Source organism: Panthera onca, chromosome F1, assembly GCF_046562875.1.
Source record: "Panthera onca isolate mPanOnc1 chromosome F1, mPanOnc1 haplotype 2, whole genome shotgun sequence".
Lineage (NCBI taxonomy): Eukaryota > Metazoa > Chordata > Mammalia > Carnivora > Felidae > Panthera > Panthera onca.
This window is the reverse complement of record NC_138355.1, coordinates 12,368,286-12,396,189: the sequence shown is the minus strand read 5'-3', so window position 1 is coordinate 12,396,189 and position 27,904 is coordinate 12,368,286. Positions and strand designations below refer to the sequence as shown.

The window sequence follows — 27,904 nt, the reverse complement described above, 5'->3', positions numbered from 1 at the left end:
ATGAAGAAAATGAGCTACTGCCGCTGCTCATACTGACAAACCATCTTTTTACTTCTTTTTTATCTGCCAGTTCTGTTAGTTCAGTTAAGTGGCTTTTATGTAGTCATCCTAGCGTTGTCAATTGCTAGGGGAGATTTGTAGGACCTGTGTACATTCTTCATGGGCTGAAGGAGTTTTCAGTCAATCTGAGGAAAGATTAGATGCACTCAGTAAGGTGTTATGCCACCATCCTGCATGGCATACCGTTACTTCTGAAAATGAATGGTGGCAGGGTGCTGTATCAGTGTTCTGATGCATGAGTGGTCCTTGTGAGGGGGAACTTCAGCTAGACTTTTCCCGAGAGATTAAATTCCATAATGAGGAGAACTGGGGAGTTATGGTACTGGAGTGAAGTTCGACTTAGGGAACATGGAGGGATGGATTTGGGTGGGGGGATTAGAGTCATATAGAAAAAATTAAATGCTAGGTTGAAGAGGTGGCATTTGTAGGTGCCAAAAAGCCACAAAAGAAATTTGTGTTTTGCTTATTTTCCGCTAGTAGAGCTCTGCCATGAAGGAAGGGTTTTGAGATTACCATCGTAGCATTGTGATATATTACAATACTGGAGCGTGGCTAAAAAACTGGACTGAACCAAATTTGTTGTTGTTGCTGTCTGTTTATGTGAAGTTTTATAAAGTGCTTTCAATGTACTCTGTATTTTGGTGAACTGTGCGATCCTAAAGTGAAACCGTTTATCCCCTTAGTCGTTGCTGCCTTTTTCATGTGGCACAAAGTCAGAGGCTGAGTGGGTCTGTTATTAGGATGATAAAGCTCTCTAGGCAAGAGTTGCTTTGTCAGGGAATGTATAGCTTGCTGCCTGGGTAGGTGCTTGACTACACTTTCCGCGAAAGGTTTAGGTATTGCAGAAACGAAAGAGGCAGGATTCTGTGCCTAACGTTTGGCAGCAGGCAAGGAGACATTTTCCTAAAGCAGTGGCTGGACGCACCACTGTCGGAGCATCAAGCCTTGACATATCCCTCACCCAAGTCTTACTCTGTTCTTGTAAGAATGAGGATATTCTCTGATATTTTTGTCAATCCTCGTAGACGGAATTACTTCAGTTTCACTACTGAGATCTCATTTCCAACATCATGTTAATTAAACAAACTACTAATTTCACCGGCGAAAAGCTATTTCTGACACGCAGTAGGCTGAAAAGCAAAGCCTTTGCTGTCGATCAAGAGAGGAATAGTTGAATGGGGCGCCTGGGTGGCTCAGTCGGTTAAGCGTCTAACTTGGACTCAGGTCACGATCTCACGGTTCATGTGTTCGAGCCCCACGTCTGTGCTGACAGCTCGGAGCCTGGAGCCTGCTTTGGATTCTGTGTCTACCTCTCTCTCTCTGCCCCTCCCCCACTTGCACTCTGTCTCTCTCTCAAAAATAAACATTAAAAAAATGTGTATGAACAGTTGAAACAGTATGGAAAGCTGAAATGCTTAGCCAGGTCTGCAATGTGACCCTTATGTAATACTAGCCAAATCCAGGAATCTGAATTCTCAAATAGGGCCAGTGTCTGTAAAGTTAAAGCTTAAACTACAGATATATACACTGTGTCTTACTGTCTATGCTGAACAATAATTTGTGAATTTATTAGATTAATTTGTTAAATGCATTATAGAAATAGCAGTGCCTGTCCTGGGTTAACTCCATTTCCTTTATAATCTCAACACAGTGGTTACAGTACGGTTTTTTTTTTGTTGTTGTTTGTTTTGTTTTATTTTTAATTTGCTCTTCACCTCTACAATACTGTTATTCTCTTTGTTTTACTTTAGGTTGACCATAAGCTATAGGCAAATATACCTACAAGTAAGGAAAATATCATGGAGAGAACCTAGGGCATGTATATTTTGAGTGCATGCATCCTAAAATGGTTAAACATGTTATTCTGAAATCCTAATGAGAAGTTTTCCAAGGTGTTTATAGGCCTCAAAGTGGCCTCCTTTGTGAGATTTCCACTTTGCTTCCTGGCATTAGGTGTAGTTATGAGTCTTCTCATTCTGTCCAGATTCTGTTAGTCTTCAGCTGGGAAGCACTTTCTTTGCCAGAAGATCCCTGTCCAATTTTTTTACTCTTGGCAAGTTCATTTACTTTTTCGTGGTTTTTGTCCCAAACATTTTGAAGCCTGGACCCATGATAAGTTGGTTTCCTAGGCTTTTTGTTGTTGAAGGCAAGGAAGCTATTATTGTTCTGTGGTGCCCAAGTACAGCCTGTCCTTTGACTTTGCCACAAGTGTTTAAACAGATTTTAAAGGGACATCATATTCAAATGTCTTAAAGATTCTAGTTCAGGGAGTTCTCTGAATGTCTGGATTTTCTGGTCTTATATTTCCTTGCAGATGCACACAGAATCTCCACCACAAAAAAAAAAAATTATATTTTTCTATAGAAAATAAATTGAGATGTGCCTGGGTGGCTCAGTCAGTTAAGATTACAACTCTTAATTTCAGTTCAGGTCATGATCTCATGGTTCATGAGATTGAGTTCTGATTCAGGCTCTGTCCTGACAGCGTGGAGTCTGCTTGGGATTCTCTGTGCTAGCCCCTCCCCCATGCACTCTCTCTCTCTCTTTGTCTCAAAATAAATATTTTTTAAAAAAATAAATTGAAAAAGAAAGAAAAAGTTGAGACAAGTATGGTTATGAAATTGAAATAATTGTGTGAATGAATGTTAACATTATGAATCTACATTGGATAGTAGGCAATGCTGTTTTAATGTTTGATACACACACACACACACACACACACACACCCTGCATATGTATGTATAAGATAAAAATGATGTTGTAATGTAACAATTAAAAAAACTTCATTTTTTCATGATTGAATTAAAATAGCTTTACATTTTATTTTTTTTTATTTTTATTTAAAAAATTTTAAATATAGCAAGATCAACTTTACACCTGGGCTGCAGTCAGCCAACCCACTCACTCACTGGATTATACAGAAGGGCAGTTTCCCCGACGAGTCCCACCTGTTTGGCCACCGTCTACACCTCCTGATGAAGAACACAGGTCTAAGGATGTTGAAACAGGTAGGAGCCCAGAATGTTCTAAAAGTGTGTGATGTAAAGTACTGTGCAGTGCTTACTGGGTACTAAGTCTTAAATTTCTCTTCTGTGTTTCTTAGATTATGATCTGCGGCTAACTCAAACAAAATCAGTAGGAGTCTTGTTAAATTGAAAATTCTTATGCTCCACTTTCAAGGCTGCTGAGTTAGAATTCTAGGGGATAGGGCACTGGAATTGTCCAGTTATTATCGTGTATATAAAAGTTTGTGAAATACTGCTTCAGGTGGCCAGTGGTAGCCACCACCTGAGGTTGAGGCTCCACATCCTGAGTTGGGCTGAGAATGCCAAAAGGAAATTTCTGTCTATTGCCTTCGAAGATGGTGGCCACCTTACCTCTTCACTCTGACCCTCTTCCTTTATTGCTTTCCTTGTGCTTTTCTTGATCCTTTTCTTAACTTCAGAGATAATGAGGACATAGAGATACAAGTTTCACTAAATCTAAATTTTGAGTAATCTTTTAAAAACTGTACAGTATTCAAATGTATCTTAAGATTTTTCTTTTTGGTTTTTTTTCTCTTTGCATCTTTTGTTGTCTTTAAAGTATTTTGTATTATTGGCTGGGAAGATAGAAAGATTAATGTCAGCTTTATATGGAGCCTGAAAGTGGGAAAGCACTTTGTATTTGTCTTAAGAATTAAGAATCACATTTGTGCAGCAATGTTTTATGAAATTTGGTTGTTTAATTCCTTTCTAAAAAGTTTTCAGTTTGGTATAATAAATTTCTGACTTCTCAGTGGACTGATCCATAAGTGGAGAGTAAATTGAAGGGCATCATTACTATTCAGATATCTATCTATCACCAAATTTTCCTAAAATAGTAGCATGAGTGTTAGAGTTAAGAATTTTGATTTTCCCCCACATTGACTTATAGAGAAAAAGTCATTAGAAACTCAATTTGGACTTGTAATAACCGGGTATAGCGTATGAGCATGAAATATCATTTACCAGCTTTGTAACCTTGGGCAAATTTCTTAATCCCTGTACTCAGTTTCCTCATCTGTCAAATGTCAGTAAGAATAGCATCTAACAGTAAGAATAGGGCTGTTTTGAGAATTATATGAGTTAATGCATGTTAAAGCATAGAATTAGCATCCAGAATGTTGCATTGGGCTTGGTATAAGTGTTTGCTATGGTTATTATAATTATTTTCATTATTTCACATCATTATTTATTACTTCCTCATGAGTTCCCTTTAAAACCAACAATAACCCACAGTGTTAAGGATTTTATTCTAGGCTCTTTTCCAAAGGTCTGCAAAGCAAACTCAGTGTTTATAATCCTGTATTTACCCTAGTCTCTGGAGGGATGCACTTATGTCTTTTCTTCTTTCTACTGAAGCCCAGAATGCGGGGCCCACACCCAACCCAGAATGACCCTTTTTTAATGTCAGATGCTTTCGAAACACTGCTTAGTGTTCACTAGATGGACTGTACTCCCTAAAATGAGCAACAAATGAAAGATAGGAGGTAGGAAATGTTGTTCCATGCAGGGCTCTGAATTTCTTATAACACAGTACAGTCGATCAAGGGCCAAGGTAGATTCCTTAATGCAAATATCTTCAGAGATGAAGGGTTCTAACATGATGGCACCTGAGAATAAAGCAATTACATAAAAGTGTATTTCATTTTAAAAAGAAAAACACAGGGGCTCCTGGGGTGGCTCAGTCGGTTGAGCGACTTCGGCTCAGGTCATGATCTCATGGTTCATGAGTTTGAGCCCCGCATCAGGCTCTGTGCTGACAGCTCAGAACCTGGAGCCTGCTTCAAATTTTGTGTCTCCCTCGCTCTCTGCCCCTCCCCCACTTGCTCTCTCTCTCAAAAATAAACATTAAAAATAAAAAAAAAAAAAACCCACACAACTAAAAGTATTGATCCTGTTAAGTACACTGTATTATTCATGTTAAAAGTTACATTGATTACTTGGCAGGAAATAGCCAGGTATAGATACAGAAGAACTAAATTACAGTTTCATTGAGAGTTCTCTTAACTTTCTTAATGTCCTGTGTTTTCATGATTAGTGTGGTATTTTCATTTTATTCTTCTCTAGTATGTCTTTCTCCACTTTTCTGAAACATTTATATTCTCTTCTAAAATTTCAAGGTACTTTAAAAATGTTATGAAATATTTTATATTATTGATTTTGTATACTGGAGGAGGACTAGATTGAAAGGTAGTGATAATATACATTTTAGTTTGGTAAAAGATAATAGTTGGAATTGATACTAGGAAATTTGTAACTTAGTTTTTTCTTTGTTGTTTGGTGTAGCTTATAAAATGACAGAGAAAGTAATTTTTAATATAATGACTTGTATCCTTTTAAAATATGCATTCTTGAAGAGGATGATGGGGGTAAGTAGAAAATAATTTCATGTAGTGATTTGTTTTTCGCCAGTTGATCTGTTATAAACCTCAATAGCTATATAGCTTTCTTTTGTTCAAATGATATAATGGCACTTTTCTAAACTTTTCCTGCTGTGACTCCATGGGGTATTCTGATTCTGGGGCCATTTATTAACTATTTGCAGTACACTTAATGACAATTGCTATACATTGTTTTGTAGTGACATCATGGTGAAAGTCAGTATTTGCAACGTGTGGCCCCTTTCAATTTTAGTTTAAAAGAGTTCAATGACTTTATTTTCTTTCTGAAGAAGAAAGACTTTCAGTTACATTTTAGAAAATCGAAAACTTGTGGGATAACTGGGTAGCTCAATTAGTTGAGCATCCTACCCTTGACTTGGCTCAGGTCATGATCTGATGGTTCATGAGAATGAGCCCCTATTGGGCTCTGTGCTGACAGTGTAGAGCCTGCTTGGGATTTTTTCTCTCTCTCTCCTTCTCTTTGTGTTCCTCCCTCACTTGTTTCTCTCTCTCTCAAAATAAATAAATAAATAAATAAATACACTTAAAAATTTTTGAAAACTTGTTTCTTGCCTTTTTTTTTTTTTTTTTTTTTTTTTTTTTTTTGGTCTTGGGCTCTTTTTAATATTTATTACTAATTCACATCTCCAGCTAATTCAGATTTCTGTTGCTGCCTCTTCTGCTTTTCTCATGCTTCTGACTTAATTTTTTGTAATCCCTTCTGTGAGGGAGGTTTTTATCCACCTTTGATATATTGATGAAAGAACCAGCTCTCCTATATATGGATTTGAGTTGCAGAGGTCAAGGTAAGGCCTTGATTTCTCTCCCCACCAGTGATATGGAGAAGGGCTGCAGATTCTTGGGAATCTTTTGCAGTTGGCATTTTTTTCCCACAGATCAGCATAAGGTGTGAAAATTGACCTTTTGAAGTCTATAGAATGCCTCCTGGAAAGATAAGCCTAGCTGGAAAGGATATTGGGGAGCATTGTTCTGCAAAATTTGGTGGCAGAAACATTGATAAGAAGAAAACCTTTCCATTTATCTTGTTTTCTCTTTCTTTTATCTCTTCATTTTCCTTTACTTATATATATAACACCCTCCCCACCCTCCATGGTTGTTTGTTCTTCTGGAGTCCCATGACATTTTATTCATATCTCTATCATTCAAATTACTTATGTATTTTAATTTATCTGTTTATGTATATTTGTCTTTGTTGAAGACTCCCAACACTTCAAGACCTTTGGGCACATAGTATATGTTTAAATATTTAAGTCAATAAATTAAGATCTTTTGTTGAAAAAGATCTAAATAACTATCTGCTTAGCACATAAATGCAAGCCTTTGAGAGAGTTTTGTGTGTGTGCTGAAACAGCCCATGGACCATTTTCTGGGCTCAATACCAAGTTTCAAAAGTTATTCACTGGATTCACAGAAATCAAAGAGATTATTAAGTTTAAGTTTCAAATTTATGCGTAATAGAGGCACGACGTCTAGATGTGTGTGGGGACTTATTACGTCTTTGAAACACCAAGCCCCTTCTCTTTCTTCGAAAATGTGAAAGGCCAAGTAGAGTAGTATTTAGGAAGGCAGTTTGGGGGACAGAAATCCTGGAGGAAAATATGTAGAAGAAAATCTGGTAGAAACATGGTAGGGACTTTTTATATAGAAATCCTAAAAATCATGTTTACATGTTAGCTGAAAGGACTGTAACCCACCTTTGCTCCAGAATAGATTTGAAGGCGTACAAAAGGAAGACAAAAGAAAATAAATCAAACTGAAAGAAATTTGGGATGGAACAATAAGATGAAGCTGAAGTCAGCTAGTATACAAATATTCTTCAGAAGGACTTGTAGTTTTCAAAGATAGTTGGAAATTTTTCTTTAGGTTTAAAGTAGAAAGGGAAATGGGGACAATTCTCTAATGATTCTCTGTGTGCATGAGGTTAAAAGCGACAGTGTCTTTTCTGGACTTTTATATAAAGAAGTAGTATTTCTGGTGGTTCCTAATAAGAGAGATTCTGTGTGCTATAATGCAAACAGTATCATCAACTCATTTCCAGGAGTAGTCTGAATGCTTTAATACACATTCAGTTGGGAGTAATGCAGAAATTCTATAAATGGCCCAGGAAGATTTGATAGTGTTCTATTTCTCAGCTTCCCACTTGATCAAGGGATAAAATGTACCAGAAAAGATTGACCATGTCTCCTATAGATAATTCTTCATTTTCAAATTTATTTTTTGTGATTTTGGCCTGCATTTCTCTCTTATATATGCAAGCTAAATATTGTGTGTCAGTGTTCTTTGTGGGCATTGAGGGGACATATCCATACCATGAGATACTCAAATAAGCGGGACATAAAGTTGTTTCTTTTAGGAAAATTACATGTTTAACTCCATCTCCATTTGTGGAAGGACATAGTATACCAGAATTAAAAGCATCTGCCATATATTAGGCAGCTAATCATAAATTATATTATTTAAGTTTAATAAGTTCTTTCTCAGTTAAATTGACTAGACTTGAATCAAATTGATGTATTAAAGAAACTATTTTAATGATTTTACATAAGTGCATTTTATGTATTTCATGTATTTTTTTAATGACTTTTATGCATTGTAATTATGCTATAAAACTCTTTAGAGACTGTTTAATTCCTTTTTAGAAGTCATACTTTATGTCTTAAAGAGGTGATTTAATTTATTTTCCATTCATGGCAGAAAGGCATATCCTACTCATTTTCTTTCTCTCTACAAGTGCCAAACTCATCCACGTATGTTTAGTTATACAAGTCTTATGCTTATTTTGTGATGATAAAGAGATTGTTTCTGAAACATATTAGGAATTATGGGGAGCCCAGAATTTTAGATTGTTGATTATTTAGAACACTTAAAGTTTTGTCAGGAATGTTCTTTCTCCTACTTTGCTTCACAGTAATAGTTTTTAAACAGTCTGGTTACTGAATTCTTAAGAAGGGTGAGTGAAAGAGTTGGCAGTTTTAAATGTACCTTTGAGAGAGCTGTTACTGGGTTACTCTTTGAAAAGAACCGTCTTGGTTGATGAATATGTAATGGGGACTGTCAGCTCCAGATCTAAGTGGAAGGCAATTCCCGAAAGCTCCGGATGCTGGAAGAGGGGAATATTGGTAACAAGTGTCATGGGATTTTGTAACAGAGGTGATCAATCTAAGAATGTTAGAACTAAGTGGATTTCTTAAATCTACCTGCCCAATGACTTTATAGCCTTGAGTAGCTACTCAGAAACCAGCTTACTTATCATTTGCAGCAAACATGCCATTTTGTTTTACTCAACACTTAGTGTCATCTCTCATGCTTCTCTTTATTCTCTCCTAACTATGCCTGCTTTGTTTTTTCTCTTTCTTATTTGTCTTCTCCTTAACTCTTATTTTTCTTTTCTCTTGGTTCTCTTTGATTTTACCTTTGTTTTGCAATGCAGTTATTCTATACACGTCTTTTCCATCTTAAAATCTTGACATTCTAGAATTCCTATGCCTCATTTTATGATTCTGAAGAGAGTGTTTTTTGCCATAACTTTCCCTTAGATGTTGTAACACACTGATTCAAAGAAATAAGAAGTATAGTGGAAGGGAGGGGGTGGGAGAATGAACTCAATTCAGGTGTTATTTATTTATTTATTTATTTATTGACTGACAAGCATAGCTTTACTTTTAAAAAATATATAATTTATTGTCAAATTGGCTAACATACAGTGTGTGCAGTGTGCTCTTGACTTGGGGCAGGATCCCCATGGTTCATTGCTTACATACAACTCACCTCTCGACAGAAGGAAACTGAAAGTTTGGGAGGAGGAGGATTCAGGAAAATGACTGGGTTGTCTTTCTAGTTCATTGTTCCAGTAAAATGTCTGCATTCTTTACCACCAGAACCCAGAAATTTGCTTTTTTGGGCAGGTCACCAGGTCTAGAGCTATAGGGAAAAAGGTAGGAAACACTGTATGTATTTCTAATGCAAAGAACTGTTGGTGTTCCATTGGGTTCTCCCTGCACTATCAAAATAGGAAGAAGAGAAAGAAAAGCATTTTCCATCAAAACAAAGCCCCAGGATTTTATCTAGAGTTTGTTGAGTTTGGGGATTTGTAGGTAACTAAAAACAAAAGTGTTCCAGCATTTGTATTTGCTTTATATTAACTGCTGATTGGCTTTGTTTTTAGGACCCTTATTCAAAATTGGCTAACTCTGGTATTAAGTTCAGAGTAGAGATTTGTCAGGATAAGAAAGAAGAATCCATTTTTTATTACTTGAAAAAAATGCAATACTTGTCTGGGAAAATGCTTGCATTTTAAGGCCACTTGTTAATGTTCTATTGCCGCAGTGACATCTGTCGGTGACTACTTCATGCTCTTCTCAATGATTTTTGTTTTGAAAGATACACTCCTAGCTGAGGTGCAGGAAGTAGCTAAAGGCAAAGTGATATCTCTGTTGCCCCTTTTAAGATTCTTACTCCCCTTTTTCCTTTCCCAGGATACCTCCTTTCATGGTTTGATCATTCTTTTGATCACTTCTTCCATTCACTCCTATAATTACTGGGCAAATACTTTAAGCCCCTACCGTGTGCCAGGCAGTATTCTAGATGCCAGGGACAATAGAGGGAAAAAAGACAAAAATCACTGCCTTCATAGAGCTTATATTCTAGTGGAGTAAGAGAGATAATAATTAGGAGGCAAACAAGTGAATTATGTAGTATATTATGTGATGTTCCATGTTAAAGAAAGTAAGAGACAGAATGAAAAGTGCTACAGTGGGTCAGATCACCACTAGGTTGGTCATCACTAGATTGCTAGGAAGTCTGGAACAAAGCCCTAGGGAAAGAGCAAGGCAAGGGAGACATACAGATATCCCACTATAGCAGAGGCCCTGTGGAGGGAGTATGGCAGCATGTTAAAGAGCAGCAAGAAGACTGTTGTGGCCACAGGAGCAGGTAGGGAAAGGCAGAGGTGGTCAGAGAGGTCAGGGACTGTGGACAAGTGAAAGAAGGCCAAGAGCCTGTACAGATCCTGTGCTTTAATTTCAGTGAAATGGAAACTTTCAATGTAGTTTAACAATATGTTATAAAATTTAATAATAAGCCCTTTTTTATTTTGCTAGAGCATTGTCACATGTATCAATTAGAGTGCTGCTAAATTAGGAATGTCTAAATTATCCTCAAGAGTGACTACTATTTCTTGTCAGGAGTCTGATCTGCATGCTAGCTGTGGTTGGGGAGACATATGACAGGAGAGAAACTCTAGTCTTCCAGCTTCCCACCAATTGCTTATATTACGTGTCTCTGATTTTTCAACTGTAAATTGTCGATGATGGACACAATGAGTTGTTTTCAGACTCTACTCCATGGAGCACTGGGGGTTTCTGAAGGCCCTTTTGTTTTTATTTTTTGTTTTACAATGTTCATGCAAGGTTCACTTAGAAGAAATTGTCCCTTAGCTTGAAAAGTAATCCTGGAATTTGTTTTCCCTTAGGTTTTCCAGCATGAATTTACAGTCTCATAGACTCTGAAATGACAAATAAAGGAACAAAATCCTTTCAGAATCCTTTATTACTCGATGGTAGTACTCATTATCTCTTATTGAAATTAGAAGGTAGGGGGCACCTTTGTGGCCCAGTGGGCTTGAGCGTCCAACTCTTAATTTCAGCTCAGGTCAGGTAATGATCCCAGGGTTGTGGGATTGAACTCCATGTCGGGCTTCGTGCTGAATGTGGAGCCTGCTTAGGATTCATTCTCTCTCTCTCTCTCTCTCTCTCTCTCTCTCTCTCTCTCTCCTCTCCCTCTCCCTCTCCCTCTCCCTCTCTCCCTCTCCCTCTCCCTCTCCCTCTCCCCCTCTCTCCCTCTCCCTCTCTCCCTCTCTCCCTCTCTCCCTCTCTCCCTCTCTCCCTCTCTCCCTCTCTCCCTCTCTCCCTCTCTCGTGTGCTCTCTCTCTAAAATAAGAAAAAAAAAGAAATTAGAAGGAAAGTTGTCAATAGATAAGACAACTGAACCCATCCTTCAAGATTGATGAGTTCTATCATTGTACAGACTTGAGCTAAGTAAATAATATAAGTGAATGTTTCAATAGGTATTTCCTAGCACAAAATAGATGCTAGCAGTTGAGAAAAATAATTATGATTGGTGTGTTGAAGAAGGGCGTGAGGCTATTCTAATTTAAAAAATAATGACGTGAGCATTAGTCGTTACCTGTGTTATATATGCTGAAAAGTAGTCGTGTCTTTATAATACAGAAGTATAATTGGAAGATAAACTGGATGTTTTTGGTACTTCTGGTTAAAGATATGCTTTAGTTAGTTTTGTTTTCTGATTGAGGAATTGGGAAATTTCTTCTTTAAGATACTGACTCTTTTTCTTTTTCAAACCAGAATCTCAGTCTGCTGTTTTGGAAACTCCAAAAAAATGTTCAGATGCTGTTCAGCAGGTAAGAAGATCTTTTTTTTAAAATTTACTCATTTAAATTTAAATTAGTTAACATATAATGTAGTATTGGTTTCAGGAGTAGAAGCCAGTGCTTCATCATTTACAGAAAATACCCACTGCTCATACCCAACAAGTGCCCTCCTTACTACCCATCACCCCTTTAGCCTATTCCCCTACCCACCTCCTTTCCAACTACCCTGTTTGTTATCTATATTTAAGAGTCTCTTATGGTTTGTCTCACTCTCTGTTTTATCTTATTTTTCTTTCCCTTCCCCTATTTATCTGTTTTGTTTCCTAAATTCCACATGAGTGGAATGATATGGTATTTGTCTTTCTCTGACTTGTTTCACTTAGCATAATACCCTCTATTTCCATCCACGCTGTTGCAAACGCAGGATTTCATTCTTTTTGGGTCACTGAGTAATAGTCCATTGTGTGTGTGTGTGTGTGTGTGTGTGTGTGTGTGTGTGTGCGCGCGCGCACCACATATTCTTTATCCATTCATCAGTCAATGGACATTTGGGCTTTCTCCGTAATTTGGCTATTGCTGAAAGAGCTGCCATAAACATTGGCATGCGTGTGTCCCTTTGAATCAGCATTTTTGTGTCCTTTGGATAAATACCTAGTAGTGCAATTGCTGGGTCATAGGGTAGTTCTATTTTTAATTTTTTGAGGAAACTTCATGTTTTCCAGAGTGGCTGTACCAGTTTGCATTCCAACCAACATTGCAAATGGATTCTCCTTACATCACATCCTCTCTAACATCTGTTGTTACCTGAATTGTTAATGTTAGCCATTCTGACAGGTGGTATCTCACTGTGGTTTTGATTTGTATTTCCCTGATGATGAGTGAGGTTGAGTATCTTTTCTTTTCTTTTTTTTTTTAATATATGAAATTTATTGTCAAATTGGTTTCCATACAACACCCAGTGCTCATCCCAAAAGATGCCCTCTTCAATGCCCATCACCTACACTTCCCTCCCTCCCACCCCCCATCAACCCTCAGTTTGTTCTCAGTTTTTAAGAGTCTCTTATGCTTTCGCTCTCTCCCACTCTAACCTCTTTTTTTTTTTTTTTCCTTCCCCTCCCCCGTGGGTTTCTGTTAAGTTTCTCAGGATCCACATAAGAGTGAAACCATATGGTATCTGTCTTTCTCTGTATGGCTTATTTCACTTAGCATCACACTCTCCAGTTCCATCCACGTTGCTACAAAGGGCCATATTTCATTCTTTCTCATTGCCACGTAGTACTCCATTGTGTATATAAACCACAATTTCTTTATCCATTCATCAGTTGATGGACATTTAGGCTCTTTCCATAATTTGGCTATTGTTGAGAGTGCCGCTATAAACATTGGGGTACAAGTGCCCCTATGCATCAGTACTCCTGTATCCCTTGGGTAAATTCCTAGCAGTGCTACTGCTGGGTCATAGGGTAGGTCTATTTTTAATTTTTGAGGAACCTCCACACTGTTTTCCAGAGCGGCTGCACCAATTTGCATTCCCACCAACAGTGCAAGAGGGTTCCCATTTCTCCACATCCTCTCCAGCATCTATAGTCTCCTGATTTGTTCATTTTGGCCACTCTGACTGGCGTGAGGTGATATCTGAGTGTGGTTTTGATTTGTATTTCCCTGATGAGGAGTGATGTTGAGCATCTTTTCACGTGCCTGTTGGCCATCCGGATGTCTTCTTTAGAGAAGTGTCTATTCATGTTTTCTGCCCATTTCTTCACTGGATTATTTGGTTTTTGGGTGTGCAGTTTGGTGAGCTCTTTATAGATTTTGGATACTAGCCCTTTGTTGGATATGTCATTTGCAAATATCTTTTCCCATTCCGTTGGTTGCCTTCTGGTTTTGTTGATTGTTTCCTTTGCTGTGCAGAAGCTTTTTATCTTCATGAGGTCCCAATAGTTCATTTTTGCTTTTAATTTCCTTGCCTTTGGGGATGTGTCGAGTAAGAAATTGCTGCGGCTGAGGTCAGAAAGGTCTTTTCCTGCTTTCCAAACCCTTTAGGGTTTTGATGGTTTCCTGTCTCACATTCAGGTCCTTTACACATTTTGAGTTTATTTTTGTGAGTGGTGTAAGAAAGTGGTTTAGTTTCAATCTTCTGCATGTTGCTGTCCAGTTCTCCCAGCACCATTTGTTAAAGAGACTGTCTTTTTTCCATTGGATGTTCTTTCCTGCTTTGTCAAAGATGAGTTGGCCATACGTTTGTGGGTCTATTTTTGGGGTTTCTATTCTATTCCATTGGTCTATGTGTCTGTTTTTGTGCCAATACCATGCTGTCTTGATGATGACAGCTTTGTAGTAGAGGCTAAAGTCTGGGATTGTGATGCCTCCTAATTTGTCTTCTTCTTCAAAATAACTTTGGCTATTCAGGGCATTTTGTGGTTCCATATAAATTTTAGGATTGTTTGTTCTAGCTTTGAGAAGAATGCTGGTGCAATTTTGATTGGGATTGCATTGAATGTGTAAATAGCTTTGGGTAGTATTGACATTTTAACAATATTTATTCTTCCAACCCATGAGCACGGAATGTTTTTCCATTTCTTTATATCTTCTTCAATTTCCTTCATAAGCTTTCTATAGTTTTCAGCATAAAGATCTTTTACATCTTTGGTTAGATTTATTCTTAGGTATTTTATGCTTCTTGGTGCAATTATGAATGGGATCAGTGTCTTTATTTGTCTTTCTGTTGCTTCATTATTAGTGTATAAGAATGCAACTGATTTCTGTACATTGATTTTGTATCCTGCGACTTTGCTGAATTCATGTATCAGTTTTAGCAGACTTTTGGTGGAGTCTATCGGGTTCTCCATGTATATTATCATGCCATCTGCAAAAAGTGAAAGCTTGACTTCCTCTTTGCCAATTTTGATGCCTTTGATTTCCTTTTGTTGTCTGATTGTTGATGCTAGCACTTCCAACACTATGTTAAACAACAGTGGTGAGAGTGGACATCCCTGTCGTGTTCCTGATCTCAGGGAAAAAGCCTTCAGTTTTTCCCCATTGAGGATGATATTAGCTGTGGGCTTTTCATAAATGGCTTTTATGATGTTTAAGTATGTTCCTTCTATCCCGACTTTCTCGAGGGTTTTTATTAAGAAAGGATGCTGAATTTTGTCAAATGCTTTTTCTGCATTGATTAACAGGATCATATGGTTCTTTTCTTTTATTAATGTGATGTATCACGTTGATTAATTTGCAAATGGTGAACCGGCCCTGCATCCCAGGAATCAATCCCACTTGATCATGGTGAATAATTCCTTTTATAAGCTGTTGAATTCGATTTGCTAGTATCTTATTGAGAATTTTTGCATCCATATTCATCAGAGATATTGGCCTGTAGTTCTCTTTTTTGCTGGGTCTCTGTCTGGTTTAGGAATAAAGTAATGCTGGCTTCATAGAGTGAGTCTGGAAGTTTTCCTTCCCTTTTTATTTTTTGGAACAGCTTGAGAAGGATAAGTATTATCTCTGCTTTAAATGTCTGGTAGAATTCCCTAGGGAAGCCATCTGGTCCTGGACTCTTATTTGTTGGGAGATTTTTGATAACTGATTCAATTTCTTCGCTGGTTATGGGTCTGTTCAAGCTTTCTATTTCCTCCTGATTGAGTTTTGGAAGCGTGTGGGTGTTTAGGAATTTGTCCATTTCTCCCAGGTTTTCCAGTTTGTTGGCATATAATTTTTCATAGTATTCCCTGATAATTGCTTGTATCTCTGAGGGATTGGTTGTAATAATTCCATTTTCATTCATGATTTTATCTATTTGGGTCATCTCCCTTTTCTTTTTGAGAAGCCTGGCTAGAGGCTTATGAATTTTGTTTATTTTTTCAAAAAACCAACTCTTGGTTTCGTTGATCTGCTCTACAGTTTTTTTAGATTCTATATTGTTTATTTCTGCTCTGATCTTTATTATTTCTCTTCCTCTGCTGGGTTTAGGCTGTCTTTGCTGTTCTGCTTCTCTTTCCTTTAGGTGTGCTGTTAGATTTTGTATTTGGGATTTTTCTTGTTTCTTGAGATAGGCCTGGATTGCAATGTATTTTCCTCTCAGGACTGCCTTTGCTGCATCCAAAAGTGTTGGATTGTTGTATTTTTATTTTCATTTGTTTCCATATATTTTTTTTAATTTTTTTTAACGTTTATTCATTTTAGAGACAGAGAGAGACAGAGCATGAATGGGGGAAGGTCAGAGAAGAGGAAGACATAGAATCTGAAATAGGCTCCAGGCTCTGAGCTGTCAGCACAGAGCCCGACGCAGGGCTTGAACTCACGGACCACGAGATCATGACCTGAGCCGTAGTTCGTCGCCCAACCAACTGAGCCACCCAGGCGCCACCCCCCTCCCCCATATATTTTTTAATATCTTCTCTAATTGACTGGTTGACCCATTCATTCTTTAGTAGGGTGTTCTTTAACCTCCATGCTTTGGGAGGTTTTCCAGGCTTTTTCCTGTGGTTGATTTCAAGCTTCATAGCATTGTGGTCCGAAAGTATGCATGGTATGATCTCAATTCTTGTATATTTACGAAGGGCTGTTTTGTGACCCAGTATGTGATCTATCTTGGAGGATGTTCCATGTGCACTTGAGAAGAAAGTATATTCTGTTGCTTTGGGATGCAGATTTCTAAATATATCTGTCAAGTCCATCTGATCCAATGTATCATTCAGGGCCCTTGTTGCTTTATGGACCATGTGTCTCGATGATCTATCCATTGTTGTAAGTGGGGTATTGAAGTCCCCTGCAATTACCACATTCTTGTCGATAAGGTTGCTTATGTTTGTGAGTAATTGTTTTACATATTTGGGGCTCCCGTATTCGGTGCATAGACATTTATAATTGTTAGTTCTTCTTGATGGATAGAGCCTGTAATTATTATATAATGCTCTTCTTTATCTCTTGTTACAGCCTTTAATTTAAAGTCTAGTTTGTCTGATATAAGTATGGCTACTCCAGCTCTCTTTTGACTTCCAGCAGCATGATAAATAGTTCTCCATCCCCTCACTTTCAATCTGAAAGTGTCCTCAGGTCTAAAATGAGTCTCTTGTAGACAGCAAATAGATGGGCCTTGTTTTTTTATCCATTCTGATACCCTGTGTCTTTTGGTTGGCGCATTTAGTCCATTTACATTCAGTGTTATTATAGAAAGATATGGGTTTAGAATCATTGTGATGTCTGTAGGTTTCATGCTTGTAATGATGTCTCTGGTACTTTGTGTCACAGGATCCCCCTTAGTATGTCGTGTAGGTCTGGTTTAGTGGTGATGAATTCCTTCAGTGTTTGTTTGGGAAGACCTTTATTGTTGAGTATCTTTTCATGTGTCTGTTAGCCATCTGGATGTCTTCTTTGGAAAAGTGTCTATTCATGTCTTTTGCCCATTTCTTCACTGGAATATTTGTTTTTTGGGGTGTTGAATTTGATAAGTTCTTTATACATATTTGATACTAACCCTTTAGTCAATATGTTATTTGCAAATATCTTCTCCCATTCTGTTGGTTGCCTTTTCGTTTTGTTGATTGTTTCCTTCGCTGTACAGAAGAAGCTTTTTATCTTGATGAGGTCCCAGTAGTTCATATTTGCTTTTGTTTCCCATACCTCCAGAGTCACATCTAGTAAGAAGTTACTGCAGCAAGGTCAAAGAGGTTTCGCCCGTTTTCTCCTGTATGATTTTGATGGTTTCCTGTCTCACATTTAGGTCTTTCATCCATTTTGAGTTTATTTTTGTGTATGGTATAAGAAACTGTCCAGTTTCATTCTTCTGCATGTTGCTGTCCAGTTATTCCAGCACCATTTATTGAAGAGACTGTTTTTTTCCCATTGGATACTCTTTCCTGCTTTGTCAAAGATTAGTTGAACATACATTTGTGGGTCCACTTCTGGCTTCTCTATTTGTTCCATTTATTTATATGAAGTTAGAAGATCTTATTAGGATGTTGAATCCTACTTCCTTTCTTTCTTACTTTCTCTCTTACTTGTCTTAAAATTGTGACAGGTTCTGATTTTCTTTTTCATCTGCCAGCTAGCTGAGGCCATCCTTATTTCTCTAAGTCTTCGGGGAAATATAATCATGTGGAAGGGGATGTTGTCTTCCATTTAGGCTTTGAAAAAAAAATCAACCTTGAAGTGGAACGGAGTACAAGCTTTTTAGAAGCTGCATCATTCTGTATCTAGCCAAAGAGTTGGGCCTGACAGAAGCTGGGTCCAGCAGGACAGTTTCCATTCCAGATGTCACATGGAGATGTCCCTGGCTGAACTAATAGTTACATGGATGCGAGTTTGAAGAACTCGCCAGAGGTTTTCTAAAATAAAATCATATTTTTAAGTTACCTCGGTGGATGAAACATTAGTTAGTGCCTGTTTAATTCCCACAGAAACCGTTTTTCTTTTACTAAAGAAGCCAGATTTTGTTTTTGTTTTTTTGTTTTTTGAAATCAAAACACTATTAAAGAAAAAAAGACTGCAAGAAAGGAAACATGTAGAATAGTAATTGTAGATAGCAATTGCTCTTTTGGATACAAAACCAGTTTTTAAAAATGTATTTATACTTTCTTCCAACTAGTCTTTTGAAAATAACTGAGTACTAGATATTATCAGTAAGAAGACTCTATCCTCCAGCACAGCCTAGTGGAAGGTGAGAAGATTCTCATCCAGGTTCAAGGCCCAGTTCTGTTTCTGGTTAGTGTGTAACAACATACTAGGATTTCTGGGACATGGTGTTTTTCTCTGTCAAATTAAAGAATTTGATGATTTTTGAGAGCTTTTCCAAGTTAAAATTGACATCCCTTTTGAAAAAGCAGCGTCCTGAATCATACATGAAGGTTGTGCTCCCTCTGGAGGAGCAATGAGAATATAACAATGTTCAAGAACTACAATTTACTCATGCTTTAAAAAAATACAGCTATGAAGTTATTACAATATTATTGAGACCTACAGTGTACTTTTCATTCCTGTGACTTACTTATTATTATTTATTTTATTTGTACCTCTTCATCCCCTTCACCTGTTTTACCTGTCTGAAACTAATATGGCAACTATACTTCAACTAAATAAATAGTAATAATTAAAAAATGTAGCTACATTGGCCATTGTTGTAAGACTAAAGATACTCTTTTTTTCTTTTTAAGCTTGTAATGTTATTTATTTTTGAAAGAGAGAGACAGAGTATGAGCTGGGGAGGGGCAGAGAGAGAGGGAGACACAGAATCTGAAGCAGGCTCCAGGCTCTGAGCAGTCAGCACAGAGCCTGACATGGGGCTCAAACTCACAGACCGTGAGATCAAGGCCTGAGCTGAAGTCAGATGCTTAACTGACTGAGCCACCCAGGTGCTCCAAGACTAATGATACTCTTAAGGATAGTGTCACAAAACATGTTTTTTCGGCTTTTTGTCAGAGCAGAGACCTACACAAGGCCAGGGCTTTTGGAGAGGGATGGTGTGCTGAGCTGATGGTTATTTAATAAATTGTGTAATGATTAGCCAACAGTGATTGAGATGAAGAAAGATAAACAGAGGGAGAGAAATAAATTCGAAAATAATTAAGAAAAACAGTGCCCTGAAAATACCCTCTCATTTTCTACAGCTTCTTTTATTTTTTATTTTTTATTTTTTTGAGGCATGACTAAGTTGTAATCTGATAATATGTTAGGTTTTCCTAAATTATTATTTCCAGGGCATATACTATTGAATTTTTATTACATATGGTAATGCCAAAGAAAGCCTCAACAAAACATAATTTATACTATAAAAATGATAAACATGCAACATTGCTGTGTGTGTTAAGATTCAAGTATCAATTCATGTATGTAAAATTATAGTGATTTTTCTATTTTTCTTGAGCTGTGAACCATGGTAAAATATATGGTAAGAAGCAGGAAACCCAATGCACTGGGTGTTTTACAAATGCCTGATGTTACAGCTTTGGAAATTCAGGGGTGAAATAGATTAACTTAAATTTCATATCTGCTTTCCTTATTGCCAGTGAACTCTCTATAAGCCAGAAAATACAATAAATTAATGGAGAGGAAGCAGTATTTGGGAGAAACTGAGGTTAATTCCTCAAAAATGATTGTTTACTTTCTTTGTCATAAGTTTACTTATGGACTGGTTCTTTTCTTAGATAATATGTGTGTATTTCCTAAGTGCTTAAAGTAAATGGTCACCAAAATGATAAAAAACTAGAATTAATTACCAATCTACTATGCATATACACTTTTACTGCATTATCTTATGCAATTCTTAAAATAGTCCTTTAAAGTAACTATTTTAATTCATTTAACTGATAGAGAAAAAAGATGTTTATAGGAGTTAACTTACTTAGAATCACAAATTGATAAAGGTTTAAGAGCCAGGATTTGAATATAGAGGTCTGTTTGATTTTATACCTCATATTTGCTACACTATGATAAAAATTATTCTTTTACATGAGCAATTGCCCTATGGCTATTTAATACCATTTGTGCCAAAATCATGACATTGTTAGATAAGTTTATTTTAAGTTATTCTATTATATTTACAATATATCATTTATAAGAGTCAAATATCAAGATATGTTTCAAAGGCACATATAGAGGCTCCTTAGTTTCCCCATACATTTTTAAGTTTTGGTATAACTTTGGTGTGCTAAATTGTGCCACTTTTTTTTTTTTTTTTTTTTTTTTGCTAACTTTAGTATTTCACTACTCTTATTTTTTAATTTTTTAAGAATGTTTATTTATTTTGAGAGAAAGAGCGTGAGCAGAGGAGAGGCAGAGAGAGGGAGAGAGAGAATCCCAAGCAGGCCCTGCACTGTCATCACAGAACATGATGCTGGCCTCAATCTCACAAGCCATGACATCATGACCTGAGTCTCTATATCCAGAGTCAGATGCTCAACTGACTGAGCCACCCAGGCGCCCCAGCGTTTCACAACTCTTAAAACAACAACAACAACAACAACAACAAAACAAAAAACAAACAAAAAACACGAAAGAGCAACAACAACAAAAAAAACCTTACAATTTTATTTTCATGTAAAGCACTTTGCTTTTTTCTACTTAGTCACTAGATGGCAGTTCTGTATCTCTGTATGTTACCCACTGCTGAAGGAAATGAGAGGTTTTAAGTCCATTTGCTCTGTATGAATGATGATCTGAATAGGCTTTCTGGTCCATCCCAGGCTGCCTGCATTATTCTGTGGTTGTAACGCGAGATCACTAGGACTGCTTAGTCAGAGGCGTGGAGCAGGTTTGGAAAGCACCCTGTAAATTTTTCTTCAGATGTGAGTTCAGGCACCTGTTCTCTCAATCTGAGCACACTGGAATTTATTGAATGAATTTTGACTTTTACTCTCTTCCTATAGTTAATAATTCTGAGAGCTCCATATCCCTGGGAAAAACCCCCCCACATAACTCATAAAGCCTTTTCTCAGCTAAAAGGAGGTGAAGGGTGTGGTGTTGCCCAAGAGTTTGATGCTTAAAGCAAATACAGCTGGTACTCATGTAAAAAAAACAAAACAAAACTATAGCTTTCTCCCTGAGTGCTTTTATTGATGGCCCTATGGAATTAGAGAAAGTTTTCAAATAAAACTACATTCTTTAGGACCTCATTTATTGATATTTATTTTTAAGTGATATGCTCTGAAAATCTATGTCTAAAGAATTATTTCATAAAACTGAAATAAGACTGTCTTCCAATTCTGTTTTATATTCTTTAGTATTTGAAATACTATTTAAACTATAAACTCTTTTATATTCTAAAATAGATAATTATAATCTCTAAAAAATGTTCCTATATGAAAGATTAATTTATGATAACAAAACTGGTTACCACCCAATTTTTGACTTATTTTTTCCTTCTGAAATTACAGTCAACCCTTGAACTACATGGGTTTGAATTGTGCAGGCTCATTTATATGTAGATTTTGTTCCCATAAATATAGGACTGTAAATGTATTATCTTTTCTTTATGATTTTCCTAGTAATATTTTTTTCTAGCTTACTTTATTGTAATAATGTAGTATGCAAAGCATATAACATACAAAATATGTGTTAATTGACTGTTTATGTTATCACTAAGGCTTCCAGTCAACAGGTTTTGGGGGAGTCAAAGTAATACACGGATTTTTACTGTGTGGGGGTTTGGTGCCTCTAACTCGGGTGCTGTTAAAGGGTCAACTGAACACATAAAATTGTGTTTTGAAACATCTTCCTGGAACTCATCACATCTTTCTAATGCAAACGGGCTAGTTTAAAGGTAAATAGAATACAATTTGATCTTTAAAAATTCTAGCTTTGGGTAATAATTGATAATATCAGGCAACTCGAAGTTAAGTCTCTCTACTCATTAAAATTTTTATTAATAGTGAATAGCCATGTCTCTTACAAAGTCCTGGAAAATAAAAAGAAATTAAATAGTATCAGCACTCTCTTACCCTTTATGTTGTATGGTTTATATGCAAACAAATTGTCAAAAGTCAGAAAAATGCTCTGACTTGAGAAAACCAGCAAAATCTTATTTCAGTCCATTTTCAATTCCTTTGAAATTGGCTTAAAACTCTTTTCTTAGGTTCCTGCTCTGATCAGTGTTCCTTGGTCCCCTCAATGCCTAATTTGATTGCAAACTTATTTGAGGAATTAAATATTGTTTTCCATTGGTTCTCCTTTAAAGTATCTGTTATAGTGCTCTTCTACAATAACGACTCAGTACAATTTATTATTTCAGAAACATCTTTATTTGGGAACAAATCAAGGAAAAAGATGTGAGTAATGTGAGGTAGCCTAGTTGATGGTTCTTGAGGGATTACTCACATGTGTCTTGGCTAGAAACATTTAGAGAGTAAAAGAAGCATTGGTCAGATCAAAAGAAAGGTGTGGGTGAATGTGATTCTGAAAGGATAATGATGGAGACATAAAAACAAGAAGCCACTTGAATTTTGTTGGAATGTATTACACATATCAAAGGGCTGGAAAAATTGTTTAATGTAAGTTCCTTCTAAACTCCAAGGCAAAAAGTAATATGAATTTCTATGGTTATTATCAACCCACAAAATCATGATTTAAAAGACAAGTAAATAACTAAAACATAAAGCAGAGGAAGAAAAATAGGGCTTAAAGGAGAGAGAGAAAGAGGTAGAGGGAGATGGTTGAGAGAGAGAGAGAGAGAGAGAGAGAGAGAGATGGTTGAAGGGAGAAAACATGGGTCATCTAGTCATCTGTGATGATAATTCTTGGGTGCTTGACACTTTGACCCAGTGGACCAGGGGAGGGGCAAGGTGGAAGGGGGTTGGGACTGACTGGAAGAGATGCAGGACAGCCTGGGGGTGGAGGCACTGCCATTGAAAATGGGTAGCATTTGGGCAAGATGTGAAGGGGAAGAAAGGATTTTTCTGGAAAATATATTTTCATTTTGTGGAAACTCCCAACTAGCTCAGAGAAAAATTTAGACATTTTAACTTTAGAAATAAAAACAGAAACTGTTCTATTAATTTTAAGAATGAAAAGCAGTTAGCATCTGGGAAATGGTTAAAATTTAAGATGAGAATGTGAGGAATGAATTAGATATCACACTTTGTTTTCACTTTTCTCTAGGGCAGTAGGGCTCAGAGGTGAAATGAGGTTGTATCTTTGCTTTGTTGAGTGTTAGATGGTATAAAGCTCGTTTGTTGGGCCACATGGTTGATATCCTATGGAGAAGGGCAAATAGGTCAAGCAGCTGATCTGAAAGAATAGCTGAGCCCATAAAGTTCTTAGCTTATAAAGGTTGCTTATCCTTTATTGGACATCTGTTGAAGTACCGTGTGCAAGGTATTTGTGGTAGATATTGAAGGAAATGTAAACAGTTATAAGGTCCCAGGCTCTTCCATATACATGAAATGATTTGCAAGATGTAATATGATTCTGCCGAGGTGTTTGGTATATATTGTATTACAGAACTAAAAAAATAAAAAGGAATATTTTTGAGAAATTATAATTAAGGACAGCTTCTTAGGAAGGGTAAAACTTAGATCAAGTCCTGAAAGTGATAGTTTTCGAACAGATGGAGGGAAGGAGAGTAAGAATTTCAGATGAGAAAAGAGAATAAAGGCACAAAAGTGAAAGCGAATGTGGCATTTTGTCAGGGGATGGGGTTTGTGGGGCAGGATATGACAGGCACCAGGTGACCAGGTGATGTAAGAGGTGACTCAGTGTATTCCCCAAGCAACCAGCTTTGCTTTCCATCTCCTGGGCCTCTTTTGCCAGGGGCCTAGTCTTATCTGGATTGTTGTGATAGTCCCCAACAGGGTTCTGTGCTTCCACTCTTAATCCTTTCCAATCCTTCCTCCACAAGGCTTTGAGTTATCTTTCTCAAATCCACATTTACTTATATCGGATATCTGCTGACACTCATTCAGTGACTGCTCCTAACATTTGAGAAAAAAAATCAGACCCTCGAGACTGCATTACAGGCTTTTCCTTACCATTCTCCGTCTTTGGATTTACCACCCACTATTTCCTACATTTTGTTTGCTCCAGCCTTAAAAAATACCCTCGTTTTCTGAAAAATAGTCTAGTTTAGGATCCTTCATATCTGTCTTTTTATGTTTCTTTTATATTCCTAACCTCCCCCGCCTTTAAAATCTACTTAATTTCTATTTATCTGTTCATCTAAACTCATGTTAAACTTTACTTCCACTTAGACACTTTCCGAGACTTCAATCTAGAGAGTCATTTTGACATCCCTACTCTGGGACCCACATACCTGTCTTCTTTTTCCATAATGGTTGACTTATGCATGTCTCGTAGACAGCTGAGCTCCCTAAAGCTAAGACTGTCCTTACCCTTTGTCTTTCCTCTATCAAACATAGCACCCGACATTTTTTAGGAGCTCAGAAAATATTTGAGGAATAGCTAAATAGTGGGAGACCACACTGACTAGAGCAGAGGGTGCTTATTGGCAAATGGTAGAAAATTTGCCGCTGTTCATACATAGTGGTTGAAGATGTGGGCTGTGGATCCGTTTCCCTGGGCACAGATACCAGTGATTCTTTTAACTTGCAAACCTAAGCAAAGTATTTTGCTGTGCCTTAGTCTCTGTGCCTTAGTCCCCTCATCTTTAAACTTCTATCTCATAGGGGTTTTGTGACATTCAGCTGCATTAATTTAAGTGCATTAACTTAAATGCATTAGTTTATGTGCTCCTGGCACTCAAAATATTAGCTGTTCTTTTCTGTCATTGTTGTTGTTACATCTGGTTTTGAAAGTTGCTTTCATAATTGAGTTGACTCTCATTATTCACGGCTTCCATAGTTGCGGAATACGTATCTGCAATATCTGTGGCCCTAAAATCAACACTCACAGGACTTTCATGTTCATTTGTAGATATGCATAAAGTGGTGAACAGTCTGAGTTACCCTACATGCACTTGCCCCACTCGGGTGGAATGAGATGACACTCTGCCTTCTTGTTTCAGCTTGTGCTGCAAACAAGTATCCTTTTTGCAATCTATTTAGTGCCATATTTTTTTTTGCCTCATTATGCTGTTTGTTGATATCACTGTTTAATAAGCACCCCCCTCCCTGGGCATAGTGCTGCACCTCTGTCTAGTGTTCCCAAGCACAAGAAGGCTGTGACATGCCTCTCGGAGCCAAGAAGGAGGACCAGTTATTCAACTCTCAATGTATCTGCATTGTCAGGTCAGGAGAATCTGAACTAAGGTACTTATCTGATAAAAGGAAAAGTAGCAGCCAAAGTGGAAATAATGGATTTGGTAACCATAGCCAGGGTAAAAATTGACTATAGTTCTCAAAGTGTGGTCCCTGGACCAGCAGCATCAGCATTACCTGGGAACTGATTAGAAGTGCAAATTCCCATGGCCCTGCTCCAGACCTACTGAATTGGAGACTCTGGGGGTGGGTACTAGCAATTTGTGTTGTAATAAGTCTTCCATGTGATTCTGGTACACATTATGAGCCAATGACTTAGAAAAATGATTGAGAGATACTACTGTGCCTAGATAGTTCTTTGGAAAATAAATTCCTTAAATTTAAGGAAAATGTCAGGTGATCAAAAAGCAATGATAGCTAACCAATCACGATACGGAAGTGAAGTATTGTTGGGAGAGAAAAACTTTGCAATAATCAGTATAGAGATGAAGACTAAAGATATAAAACTCTATGTGCTCTCCTCACATATACAGAGAGGATAGTGGGTTAAGAACAAAGCCTTGGGAGTTACTGTAGGTTTGGTACCCTACTCCCCCCAAAAAAAATCCAAAGGAGGGAACAGAGAAAACAAAATGGAAGGGAGAGAGTATAAAATTATAGGCAGTAAGAACAGGAGGGGTTACTGGGAGAGCAATTTTAGGAGAGCAACAGGGTTGAAAGGCAGTTCTACCACTCTGGCTAATCTTCTTAATGCATCGCATTCAATTTCCTCCAAGCTTTGTTTTTTTAGGAAGTCTTTAATGTTAGAGATTAGTTGGGTTAAAGAAGAAGGTGGTGAGGAGGTGGAAAACTGAGTTGCGCTTTATATCCACAGACCGTTAATGAAAATGAAACTATAACAAAAGTGTTTTTCTTCTTTGCACGATTTGGAACTATGTTAGATTATGGTCCAGAATGTTGCCACAACTGCAGCTCAAATAACTGGAGAGAAAATTCAGAAGTTGTGGGGGAACTAAAAAAAGCAGGTTCTCTTTGCTATTTTTTTCCCTCATTTTCCCTGACCCCCTTTATCAACACATTTATTGCTTCTACTTTGGTTATCACTAATGATGTTGACTTTAACCTTCTCATCGGTCAAATTGTTAACTACTGCAATGAAGAGATGTTAAAAGGAATACAGCCAATTATGAGTTTTAACAAATCCCTCTCCCCTCTAACTCACATTTCTCATCTAAGCAATAAAGGGATTGGAAGAGATTTGTCATATCCATTCCAGTTCAACAATATTATAATTTCAATAGTTCATCTGTTTCATTGTAAGGATTCCAGAGGTGCCATTTTAGCTTTCTGTGTGTGAAGCTCTTCTTTTCCATGATATGTTCTGCTTTAAGAAGACCTAGGTAAGTTATTTTCTACTTATCGTATGTTCTGATATTCCCTCCTTTCTTTAAATTCCTTTTCAAACTTGAAATTGATGGTAATTTATTTTTGTGCATTATCTTATCTCTTTAAAATCTGGATTTCTTTTTCTATAGAATCATGTGTAGCAGGTATTGGCTTATTGTAAAACTGGAATGCCATTGGTTTGTTCAAAAACCTTAGAATGTTGTTTAGAATTTAGATCATGAAAGAGAATTTATATGCTTTTGTGAAGAGTAGGATTTATATTTTATAGATGTCTACAGGTATCGTAACTTGCCAGTAACATAGCCTTAGAATTTAGCAGAACTTGAAAATCTGAATGATAGAAAATAAATTACATATCTCGTATCAACATTTACAAAATAAATTATCACAGTGTTAACTTACCAATATCTATTTTTATATTCTAGGCTCTCAAAGTATCTTGCTTTCATTATAAACATCATAAAGTTTCAAAGACGAAGTGAATTAACTTTTCAGCAAAAGCTTTACTTGAGTGTATCTTGGCTTCCTTTTTGACAGTTTTAGCCTTAATGTTACATTAATGTTTCTTTTTCTGGGAATCATAATCTTGTAATCAGAAAAAAAATTTGGTGAACATTTTATTTTTTAATGGAAGCTTGTATTTTGTGATATGCAAGTGTTCAAACAATTTATAAGAACTAACCATCACCACCCACGTATAAGATTGTAGAGGAATGGAAGAATTTTGGCTAATGTATTGTATAAAATTGTTCAGCCAAAGTGGATGGCAGACTTTACCACTTATAATGATTTAAGGGATTGAAGTAATATTTTAAAATACAAACTATCTCAACATTGGTAATATATAAGGGATATTACATACTGTGTTGAATAATTAAAATAGATTTGTTATCTTTCTTCCATTTATAAGGAGGTACCCATTATTTGGATTCTTTGAAAAATTATAAAGATCAGTTTTTTCTATTCTCCTTTAAAAAATTG

General features: G+C 36.9%; 1 protein-coding gene across 1 annotated transcript in view; it reads left to right on the top strand.

Moving 5' to 3' along the window:
- FMN2 (formin 2) overlaps positions 1-27,904 on the top strand; it is a 386,263-nt gene that overhangs the window by 99,349 nt on the left and 259,010 nt on the right. The window contains exons 3-4 of the mRNA XM_078441390.2: positions 2,921-3,068; positions 11,848-11,903. Of these exons, the coding sequence (XP_078297516.1) occupies positions 2,921-3,068; positions 11,848-11,903 (204 nt within the window). The remainder of the gene's footprint in view (positions 1-2,920; positions 3,069-11,847; positions 11,904-27,904) is intronic.